At 49.8% G+C, this 12,126-nt stretch overlaps 1 protein-coding gene across 1 annotated transcript in view; it reads right to left on the reverse strand.

Annotated features, from left to right (window-relative positions):
• Window positions 1-7,393: 7,393 nt before the first annotated feature.
• The window catches only part of LOC116584281 (L-gulonolactone oxidase), a 31,731-nt gene continuing 26,998 nt past the window's right edge, over window positions 7,394-12,126 (reverse strand). Inside the window, exons 9-12 of the mRNA XM_032332344.1 lie at window positions 11,922-12,071; window positions 10,872-11,036; window positions 8,878-8,968; window positions 7,394-8,170 (exon numbers count right to left, since the gene is read on the reverse strand). Of these exons, the coding sequence (XP_032188235.1) occupies window positions 8,042-8,170; window positions 8,878-8,968; window positions 10,872-11,036; window positions 11,922-12,071 (535 nt within the window). The 3' untranslated portion in view covers window positions 7,394-8,041. The remainder of the gene's footprint in view (window positions 8,171-8,877; window positions 8,969-10,871; window positions 11,037-11,921; window positions 12,072-12,126) is intronic.

Here is a 12,126-nt window from a genome sequence, read left to right on the forward strand (position 1 = left end):
CATATTAATTAAACGCTTAGAATATTCTTAGGTCACAGATGGGATCAGGAGGGAGACAAACCATAAGAGACTCTTAATCTCATAAAACAAACTGAGGGTTGCCAGGGGGAGGGCAGTAGGGAGAAGGGGGTGAGGTTATGGACATTGGAGAGGGTATGTGCTATGGTGAGTGCTGTGAAGTGTGTATACCTGGTGATTCACAGACCTGTACCCCTGGGGCTAATAATACATTGTATGTTAATTAAAAAATGTTAAAAAAAAAAAAAAGAATATTCTTAGGTTACCATTACTTGTCTTCAAGTTCTAAGTACCTCTGGCACATAAATGATAGCCCAAGGCTTAGCTCATCAAAGAAGCTGGTAATTTTCGTGTTGCTCTCAAGGAAATTCAGAATAAAGTTAGTGTGGTTCACTTAATTAGGGGCATGGGTTCAGAAGGTGCATGGGTCCAGAAGGCATTTGCTAAAATGACCATCATTGTAAATCATATATCACATTAATGTCACATCCTTATTTTAAAATTTGCTTTTTATTTTCTAATTATATCACTAGATTCTGGCAGCCACTATATCCAAACGTTGCTTTTTTATGCAATCTACTTCACACTGTCCTAGGCTACCACCTTAAAGACAGACTAAAGCTGACTCCGAGGTTTGCTGGGAGCCCATGTGTCCATCCTCTTTCCTCCTTTGCACAGTGGCCTCCTTGAGGGTGTTTAGTTAGATGTCTCTCCATCCCTGACAGGAGTCCTAGCCTGAGGCAGGGCACAAGATCACCAAGGTGCAGGGACAAGATGTGTATGGAGAATTGTGGCAGGGAGACCATGGCTAATGAAAGACTATGGCCTCTAGGAAGCTCATGGCAAAGTGGGAGCAGGACTGGATGTTCTGAGAAGAGAGGGCTTGGCACCTGACTAGCAAGGGAGTGGGGTGCCACCAACCCTGTTGTTAGCCCTATGGTGACCCTCAATGGCCTTCAGCCAGAAAATTGTAATAAAAAATAATCTCTGCTCACTGCATGGTGAAATGATACTGGAATTATGCAGTGTACAGCTTGTGCAACTGTACCAGTACTCCTAGGCCAGCTGAAGCCCTCTGCCACTTGGCCAATTGCTTCATGTCATCTCATTATATCCCTAGTTTCTCTCTAGGCAGGGGTTATTTCCCCACATTACAAAGGCTTCTAGGAGTAGCCTTCATTAGAAAAGCATGTGACCCAGAAAGCCTAGATGCAAGAACATCTGACCCTTGTTCATTGTGGCTCCCAGAGGCTATTGAAGGGGACCCTAGGTTGCCCACCCTTCATTGTGAAGTAGCAGAGAATAGGGGAGGGTTGGGAGCCAGGAAGCTGCCCATGTGTGCAGAGCAGAGCTCAACACTAAGTGGAGATTGGGAGTCAATGAAAGGCCATTTGGCTCCCGCTTCACTTTCCTGAAGGGCCTCCAGATAGGCTTTTGACATCACTTCCAGTGGGGTTACACTTTGGTCACGAAGTTCCAGTGACAAGATTGAAGGAAAATGCTCACCATGTAACAGTACCCTTGTCTCACGCACCTCCGGCAATGGGCTGGAAGCCTTGATTGCTGGTGGAAGCTTAAGGAGGAGACAGGGGCTGCTCTCTAAGGGTGCCCAAGTGAAATTCAAAGCCAGCCCCAGGAAACCATCATTCTGTCTATAAGGAGAGGAGGCCATCTGGCAGTAGCAGTCTTGGTGACCAGACCAAGCAAGACAGCACCCCACCTCAGATAACCTCAGACAGCTTAAGCAGGGAGAGTGGCAGGGCGGAGGGTCCCAGAGCCACACCTTGCCCCTTCCTACTGTGCTCTGAACTTTCAGAATCCGGCGGGGTGGGGGGGGGTGCTGGAGTTCAGACACGGAGAGTGCTGGGGAGAGGGCACCAGCAGGGAGTTGCAGAGAGAATAGGGACCATGTATTCACAGTTGTGTGGCTGGAAAGTGGCAGAGTTGGGATCGAACTCGGGTCTAATTCCGGGGTTCCCAGGGAACCTTCTTTGAGCAGCTTGGGCCTCCCACCTCAATCTCCTATCCAGACCCAGCATTGCCGGCATTTGCTAGCTCTAAGAGAGCAGCTTGGCAAACCCAGGAACTATTAAATAGCTCTAAAGACAACTTGGGAAGTTCTCAGGTCTGCAGAGCTTTACCTATAGAACCGATGGTAACCATTGACAGGCAAATCGGTTAAAGCACCATCAGTTAAAAGCCGGACCGCATGGGACAAATGGACCAGGTGAGTAATGGATTCTCCGTATGCCTCTGGGATATTCTCAAACCCCTTGGTCATAATCCTCCAGGTCTAGAATGTGGCTCAGAGCAGTGTGGGCAACAGCCACTGGGCCGGTTCCACCCGCCCATCCATGCCCACCGCCCAGAGGTCCCATTCCCTCACAGTCAACTTTTGCCTTCAACCCATACGGTCCCTCCAGGGTTGGGAAGACGCTAACTCGGGCTAGGAAGGGGACAGAGAGGATAACCCTATCACCTGCCTGGCCTCTTCTGTTCATCACCCTGGGGAGCAAAGACACTGACCTTGAACTAGCACCAAACATTTGCCCACAACCTCTTCTTGATCTCAGTCTCTCTCTGGTGCCCAATCCAGTGAAAACGAACACCTGACTCAGTCTGACCTCAGAGAAGGCGCATCGCAAGGGTGATGGGTAGACCACCTACTTCATTCAGCCTTACACCCACAAGAAGACTGGAATTCTTTGCCTATGACTTCAGGTATATAAAATCACAGAGATGCAGGGACAGTGTCAAAGGACAGCATTGATTCTCCAAGCTGAAGCCTGCATCCAGTCGCCAGCCCACCTGCCTGGAGTGTGCAAGAGATTGGCCTTTAAAATAATAGCCTGCAAAGATCTTGAACTCGGGACAGCGTTAGCTTGCTTTGCATATGTGAAGACATTCATCTGTGGATGTCAAAAGCAAAAAAAAGCCACCACATTTGGATAATTTTCTGGAACTGTCTAGGTGTCCCTTGATCTTCCAAAAGGTCCTGCCACGTGGAGAGAGAACTAGGGTCAAAACCAAGATAAGACCGGCTTTAGCTCAGCTTTGCTTAAACCCTGCCTTATTGAATTGCTTCCCTTTTAGTCTAGGGGATTCCTCAAGGACCCCCGGAATTAGGGTGCTCATAGCTCTTTTTCTAGCTTCCACTCTCCCTTCCTTGGATAGCTTCTGCCTTTGGCCTCATTTTAGTATCTGGAGACCTACAGGTGAGCTCTTCCTTGTAGGGTGCCCAGGCACCTCTTCTAAATTTGAAACCTGGGGTTGCATAGAGAACCCTTCCCTCTTGGCAACCCCCCAGTGGCTCCCTTCCCTCAGGGTCTGCTCCTTTCTCTGTGGCATTCCTGGCCATTTTTTAGTTGGGGACTAGCTGGCCACAGGATGTAGGACAGGGATGGGCTCCTTTGTTGCTGCCTGGGTGCCTTGGCTGGTTAGGGACAGCTGCCATCAGGGGACACCATGAGTCCCTGTTCCAGGCTGACCTTGAGAGAAGGACCGAAGTTGTGTTGCTGCTGGTGGGCTTTGCTGCCCACTCCCTGGAGTCTGTCCTCCCTACCCATCCCCTTGTCTAGTCTCTTGGTCCTGTCCGTGCAGGGAGCCAAGGTGACTCAGCTGATTTGGGGTCATTCCTTCCCAGAGACCAATATGAGTGAAGCGAGTGGGCATCTGTCTTGGGCCTTTAAAGGGCTCGATTCCTCAAATTTTGGGACACTTTCTGGGCAGAGGTGCATCCGAGACCCTCAGAGCTGGCGAGGAGCCCTCCCATTCTCAGTTCTGCCCCTGTGGAGTGAGGGGCCAGGTGACCGCCCCAAGGGGAGAAGCCGCCCACTGTTCAGTTACGCCACCTGGTGAAATGTGCCCCTTTTCTTTTGGCTGGTGAGCTTGCACCCCAGATTTAACTCAACGGCCCTGATAGCTTCCCATGGGCCCTGGGGAGACACCATTACTCAACCTTCCATCTGTCTCTGCAGATGGTGCTGGTGGTCACCCTCCAGGGTCAGAGCACAGGTTCTGGGCCTCAGCACCCATGATTTACCAAATCTCCTGAGATGAGAGTGTCCGCCACACAAGGCAGAGCCGGCTCCTGCTACCTAAGGCTGACGCTGAGAGATAAGACAAGCCAGCCGGTGCGGACCTTGGACAGAAGTAGCAAGGAGGAACCCAGGAAGGAGAGAAAAAGTGCATATGTACCAGCAATACTTCCAGGAGCCCAATTTATGACCTCTGGGACACAACATTCAATATCAAAAGGATTCTGCAATGTTAATTTTTTAAAAAAGATTTTATTCATTTATTTAACACACAGAGAGAGCGAGCGAGCACAAGGAGGGGGAGTGGCAGAGGGAGAGGGAGAAGAAGACTCCCCACTGAGCAGGGAGCTCAATGTGGGGCTCGATCTCAGGATCCTGGGATCATGACCTGAGCTGAAGGCAGTTGCTTAACCAAATGAGCCACCCAGGCATCCCTACAATGATAATTTTTTGGGAAGGATGACCTTCGGGCCTCAAAAGATTCCAAATCAGAGGAAGAATAAATTATACTCATGAAAAACCTGAGCCAGAAAAGACATCTGTGTTCTCCAATAATTGGAAAGTCTATTTCCAGAACATTCTTTTGCCCTAGCATTCCAGAACTTGAAGTTTTCCTGAATCTCAAGGTTTCAGACTTAAGACATTTCACTGTGTGTCCCTCAAGATCTGTACTTCTCCTGCTGGGGTCAATGTGAGCTTCTGGAAGTCCCCAGAACAAAGGTGCCACTCTTTCCTAGAGGAGAAATGTCATTTAAAAATTTGGAAAGTGAGGGGCGCCTGGGCTGGCTCAGTGGGTTAAGCCTCTGCCTTTGGCTCAGGTCATGATCTCAGGGTCCTGGGATAGAGCCCCGCATCAGGCTCTCTGCTCAGCAGAGAGCCTGCTTCCTCCTCTCTCTCTCTCTGCCTGCCTCTCTGCCTGCTTCTGATCTCTGTCTGTCAAATAAATAAATAAATAAAATTAAAAAAAAATTTGGAAAGTGAAATTTTACTCAAAAGTTTAAAACACAGTTACATAACGAAATAGAACGCAACATCCATAGATTTTAGAAATGAAATTCAAACTCCTTTTTTCTTTTTAAAAGATTTTATTTATTTATTTGGCAGAGATCAGAAGTAGGCAGAGAGGCAGGCAGAGAGAGAGAGAGAGGAGGAAGCAGGCTCCCTGCTGAGCAGAGAGCCTGATCTGGGGCTCGATCCCAGGACCCTGGGATCATGACCTGAGCTGAAGGCAGAGGCTTTAACCCACTGAGCCACCCAGGTGCCCTGAAATTTAAACTCTTGAAAACTTAGGGCTGCAAGACAGACCTTGGAAGGTTTGAAGACATTGCTTTTCCTAACTTGCTGTGATGTTGGACAAGCTTCTTCACTTCTCTGTGCCTTGGTTTCCTCATCTGTAGAACCTGAGAGGGACTGGATTTCCAAAGCCTCAGGGTTTTGCCTGCTATGCTTTCCTTTTTATTAACTTTACCTGTCCCTTATGTATTGGTCAGCATCCTCTGGAGAAATGGCACCAGTGCACAGCTCATATCCATTCAAGAAATTGGCTATTGTGATTTTCCCAAACCTGATATCCGTGGGGGCAGCCCCACAGTCTGGAAACTCAAGACAGAAACTCTCAAGGCAGAACTCATTCTTCTTCCAGAAACCTCAATTTTTGCTTTTAAGTCTTTCTAATGATTGCACAAGGCCCACCCGTTTTCGAGAATAATTACCTTTACGTTAGGTCACTTGATTGTAGATATTAACCACACCTTCAGACCAGTACCTAGATTAAATGACTCAGTACTAGAGTCCAGTAAGTTGATGACATAAAACTAGCCATCACGCCTGTGATGCGCTCTTCTGAGGAGGGTCGAGGCAGGACCCGAGCTGCTCAGAAGGACCTTAAGCTTCATTTAATGCTCTGCTGTCACTCTCTTGACACACTTGTTTTGCTCTGGACCCTGTGAATTACATAATCAGCCATGCTGAAGGGCTGGGTCTGGCTCTCCTGGCCACGGACTTGGATCTTCTGGCTGAGGGAGGCTCCGTGAGGAACCTTTGTCCCGCCAGGCCTGCCGGGTCTTCACAACTATGCCATTTCCCTGACACTTCATCTGACTTCTCCCGGATATTGCTACTGAATGTCCTCTGCACATTAATTTTGCTTCCCTGAACTTGAATATAAATTCCTTCATGTTTATTGGAGTAAGAAATCTCTAACACAAAATTTATCATTTTAACCATTGTCAAGGATACCAGTCAGTGACATTTTTATTTATCCACAGTCATGAAACCACCACCACCAGCCTCCTCCAGAGCTTTTTCATTGTCCAAGACCGAGTCCCCAGTGACTACCAGCTCCCCATTCCCCTACCCCCAGCCCCCTGCAGCCCTCATTCCGCTGTCTCTATGAATCTGACTACACTAGTTGCCTCATCTAAGCGGGATCATAAAGTGTCTGTCATTTTCTGACTGTCTTATTTACCATGATGTCCACAAGGTTCATCCGTCTTGCAGCCTGGGTCAACATGTCCTTCCTTTTCAAGGCTGAGTCTACTATACATTGTGCTTCTCCATTCCTCTCCACTAAGCTGGGCGGCTTCCACCTTTTGATGATGGTGAATAAATTCTGCTCTAAACATGCTGCACAAATCTCTCTTTAAGTCCCTCCTTTCAGGATTTCTGGGAGTATACCCAAAAGTGGAATGGCTGGATCACGTGGTAATTCTAAGTTTAATTTTCTGAGGTCTGAGGACCCACCATATTGTTTTCCAGAATGGCTGCGTCAGGTTACGTTCCCAGTGATGCCTAACATTTCCTCTCCACATCCTTCACAACACTTGTGTTTTTTTAAAATTTTTAAGTGATAATGAGCCTAATGGGTATGAAGTGATCATCTCATTGTGGTTTTATTTGCACTTTGTAAATGATTAAGGACGTGGAGCATCTTTTCTTGGGCTCATTGGCCATATGGGTATCTTCTTTGGAGACATGTTTGCTCAAGTCCTTTGCCCATTTAAACAGTTTTGTTTGTTGTTGAATTCTAAGAGTTCTTTATATATCGTGGATATTAACCTCTTATGAGAGATGAGATTAGAAATTTTTTGAGGCCAGGAGCCTGTCTTAATGTTCTTTTGATTTCCCAAAGCACGTGACACCCTAGTAGATGCTCAGTGAATACTCACAAAAGAATGGCCTCAAAAGGTGATAGGCCAGAAACCAGTTGAAACTAAATTTGCAAAACAAATATGAAGAACATTTTCTAGGCCTGCCCAAGAGCCGTTACCTCTGGGGAGAAGCCAGGAAATGAGTGAGCCAAGGATTACCTGGAGATGAAGAGGTGGGAGGGCAGAGAGTGAACAATTCTTGGTCTTTATTTGAAAGGAGCAGTAGGCCCAGTTCCCACACATCCCCTGCAACAGACACGCTTGAAGGTCAGCCTATGGGAGGTCAGGTGGACAGACAGAAACTGGGAGAGGGCAGCCTTGGGGCAGGTTGGTGCTGACCTGGGCATTTGAGAACCCCTCAGGATGTAAGGAGGCAGAGCACAGACCTGTGACAACTGTGCCCAAACACGTGTTCCTGGGGACCTGGGAGTTACGGACCCCTAGCTGGCAGGGGGAACCTGTGAATGACCGAATCCCTGACCTCTTAAACAGAACATTTTGGGGTTTCTCTATTTCCTGGGAAAACAACGTGGTGATTTTAGGTTCAGGAAAACAGACTGCTGCATGTAAATGATGTCCACGGAGACTTGGGAGCTCTTCTTTGTGGGGGTGGGGGTGGGGGTGGGGTGGTGGGAATGGGTATTGTGAGGACACAGGAAGTAGAACAGGGAGCCCCGCAAAGACCCAGGCTCATCGCTGGGGACTGGAGCAGCTGTGGGGGCAGCCGCCAAGGCCCTGCAGAGAGAGGCCTGCTCTCCTCCAGGCCTGCGGGATGTTGAGCCTTCATCCTCGCTGGAGGGATGAGATGGGGTGGGCTCAATTCATTTTCTTTCTGCTTCAGTAGAACACCTTCTCCAGATATGCATTCAGGAACATCCCGGTGGGGTCCAGCTTTTCTCGGATGGCACAGAACTTCGAAAAGGCTGGGTACATCTTCTCAAAGTCCTTCCGGGTGCAGTTGTGGGCCTGTGGAAGCAACCAGACATGACAGGCCTTGCTCCCTAGAGCTGGCATCTCAGCAGGGCTGCAACCCAGCAACCCTGAGTCTGTAGGTTTGCATATGTAACACTCCTACTGCCGGGCACACGCCTGTGTGCACTCCCTACACCTGCACGTGTGCTTGAAAAATGCACCCCTAGCCACATGGGCACGCATGTGTACACACACACAATGTAAAGAGCCAAGGAGATAGGATGTTCTGGGAAGGTAGAGGAAGGTGTTACAGTGTTAATGGGAAATGCCTCCTTCCCTTTGGCACCCCACAGTTAGAGAGCCTAGAGGGCTCAACTGTATTGCTAATTAGTAAGTCCCATTGCCTCTGAGAGCCTCTCAGTTCCCCATCTGTTAAAGGGGCTCACGGCCTCCTGCCTTACGCTGCTCATGGTGTTTCTATGGAATCAAATACAGTGAAAGAGGACAAATTTCTCAGAACACACCAAGGGAGTGGTCACCCAGTACAGTCACTGAGCTGCTAGAACGTGTATGCGGGGGAAGCCGGGTCTGGGTAAGACGGTGGAACCCTTCCTTCCCATGACTTGCTCGGCACCCCAGACCCCAGCTTCTGAGCCTTGGGCGGACCGAGGACCAGGGAAGAGAGTCGCCCTCTGGGGAACCCCCAGCTCATCACAGTTGCCCTGCCAAGGGCCCCGGAGCCTCTCGCTGGCAAATCCTACCTTGGCCCAGTGAGGCCTGCCCCCGACCTTCTTCATGATGGTCTCATAGGTCAGCCAGTAATCCAGCCGGGGCACGTCCTTGCCGTAGGGCCTGGTGGGGAACAGGAGGAGGTGAGGCCCTGTCCCTGCCCTAAGCATCCCGCCGCGTCAACAAGGCACTGTCTTCGTGCCATGCCCAGCATGCGGCATGTGGTGCGGAGATCAAGCCGGTGGCTCTGCTCGGAGGACTTAGACAGCAGTAATCAAGCAACCTGAGGGGTTTTCCTCACTGCTCATCACCTGACGGATTTCAGAAAGTGTTGCTTCCTCTCACAGGTTTTATAGTTGGCATCTGAAAATTATCCTAAATTTAAATATACATACACACGCACACATCTTTATGGGGTAGCATATACATATGCCATTTCTTTTAATGCCGTGCAGTTTTTCTTTCTTTCTTTTTTTTTTTAAGATTTTATTTATTTATTTGACAGAGATCACAGGTAGGCAGAGAGGCAGGCAGAGAGAGAGAGAGAGAGGAGGAAGCAGGCTCCCTGCTGAGCACAGCACCTGATGCTGGACTCGATCCCAGGACCCTGAAATCATGACTGAAGCTGAAGGCAGAGGCTTTAACCCACTGAGGCACCCAGGTGCCCCATCTTTCTTTTCTTTTTTAAAGCTTTCTTTCTTTATTTAAGAGCAAGAGAGAAGAATGTGGAAAAGGCAGAGGGAGAAAGAGAGGAGAGACATCTCAAGCACACTAGCTGAGCACAGAAGCAGCCCTGTGCAGGGCTCGATCTCACAACCCTGAGATCACAACCTGAGCCAGTATCTAGCCTGAGACACTTAGCTGACCAAACCATCCAGGTGCCCCTAAATATGCTGTCTTTTTGACAAAGCCTAGGAATCTCCAAATCCCTTCATTTGATGTGTGGAAAGCATGGCCATATCACTGGCCAGTCAGTCCTCATGGCCCATCAGCCAAGTCAGACTTACTGGCAGACAAAGTCCCAGTCAAAACTTTTTAAAATTCAAATAAACACGATGCATACCCATGGTAACTTTCTCACTTCTCATCTGCATTCACAAGTAGGGAGAGGAGAGATAGAGGGATAGATAGATGAGCTCTGAGCCTTGCCAGAAGTCTGTCGGTTCGTGAGAGCAGCTGCCTCCTCCGTTCAATGCATCTTTCATAAACTCTCTTTTCCGGCTTTTCGGGACACCTTTCTGGAACCGTGCACTATTTAATTGTCCCTTGGGCATCCTCTAGGTTTGATTTTTACAGGCTGGAGAAATACACCATAGTAAGATTCAAGCTGGGCAAGAGGGATGTTTTTCCTTTGCAAAGTCAGAGGAGGGGAATTATCAGTGAGAGGTGGGAACAAGAGGCAGAAGGAAGACACATTTTTCACAGGACATTTTCAAAGAGATTAACTTCTTAAACCGTACATGTCCGTAAGCCTTATCCTGGAGACTGCCACGTATAACTAACTAGGAAAGAAGAAATGCCCCCATGAGCCTACGTTGTCTGCACAGAGCCTGGAGGGGCTGTTTGGGATGGGCCAATGCAACCTGGCAGGCAGCTTGAATCAAGCATGACCCTGTCTTCCACTTAACCTAAACCTAGCTTCAGAATCCTTCTCAACACAGTGCTCCAGGCTCTCAGAACCACCGACCAGAGTAGGCACACGCGTCCCATGCCTTCACCACTGAGTAATGTCTATCTCATAAGAGGTAGTTATTCATGACATGACCTACTAATCAATATTAATAATTCCATTAACATAATACCATAATTCACATGATTCACTTGCTATAGGTGTAGGAAGCCCAAGGAGAAAGAGAGACTTCTTCCTGCTGCCAGGATCAGAGAAGCCTCCCCAGAGACAGGAGCATCTGAACAGGCCTTGAACTATGGGTGAGGAGACGGGTCCTTGCAAAGCGAGGGGGTGGGGGTAGGGGGGTGGGAGGCCGCCTCGCACAGCCCACACCCAGCCCACCGCTGCGCCGGTCACCTGTACATGATGATGTTCATGTAGCAGCTGTCCCTCTGGAAGCAGGGACTCAGCAGGATGTCATCCCCGCGGGTGAAGCGGACCTCCACAGGGTAGTGGGCCACCATCTTGGGGTGTGCCTCCAGCATGGCCTTGAGTTCCAGCAGAGCCTCCTTGGTCTTCTCTCTGTACTCGGCCGGGGGAGTGGGCACAGACCTTAGGGAGGGGTCTCCTGGAGCCCTCACACAGGGCTTCGCACAGCCCCCCAGCCTGCACCCAGGGACGGGAGGGTTCTCAGCGCCGAAGGAGCTCCATGCTGCTGGCTGCTCTCCAAGTCCTTCTCATATAACGGGGGCCTGAGAATGTGCCTCCTGGGGAGCTTCTCTGGCTCCTGGTTCAGTCCCGGACCCCCGCCCAGTCGCGGTTTCCCCTCAGGTTTTTGGAAATAGCTGTCCCACACCCCCGGCCTCTTCCTTTTCTGACAGAGTAAAGCCAGTATGCTTCTAATACCTCCACTTGTTCTAATATCCCCCCCAGGACAGCAGTGCCCCAGCCCCTGAACAGAGATAGGGGCATCTCCTAAGCTGTGGGCACCATCATTCCCTTTTCCCGGAGACAGACAAAGAGAGGGGACCATTCTGAGAGAAAGCTATAATGAGTTCTGGGGCTATGCACCTAACGTAGGTCCTCACTGGACGTTCCTCCCAAGGCAGAGTGCCTGCCCCTGGCATACTAGGTGGGCTCTGTCCCCTGATGGACAGAATGCAGGGGACAGTCTTTCAGAAAAACAAGCAGTTGGGCAGGAACCCCCACACTCCAAGCCCATATGCTGTGACCCACCTCTGGGCTGGAGAGGGACCGACAGGAGAACAGAGGGGATTCCGTGGCTGATGTCCCCTCAGAGGTAGAACGGCTGGGTACAAGGGTGCCAGAAGGGGACTTGGCCTCTGGCGTTCCCCCTCCTAACAATGGGTAGAACTGGGAACGTGGTTTCTGTGCTAGAGCTGCAGCAAGGACCCAAGGGGGTCTCTTCGACCCTGACCCCCACAGCCCGGACTGCATAGTCCCTACCTGGGGATGGCCCAGTCCTGGACGTGCTGCTTGAAGCGACACTCGTAGGTGAAGATCTTGTGGCTGACGTTGCTGCTCTCCTTCTTCTTGGTAAACAGGAGCCAGAAGAAGCAGCGATTGATCCAGCCCACGAGGCCTGGCAGGAAGGTGCTAGAGGGACAGCGCAGAGGGGCAATGAACAATCGTATTACAGGGATGCCTGGGT

The sequence above is a fragment of the Mustela erminea genome, chromosome 2 (assembly GCF_009829155.1).
Source record: "Mustela erminea isolate mMusErm1 chromosome 2, mMusErm1.Pri, whole genome shotgun sequence".
In the NCBI taxonomy this organism is placed as follows: domain Eukaryota; kingdom Metazoa; phylum Chordata; class Mammalia; order Carnivora; family Mustelidae; genus Mustela; species Mustela erminea.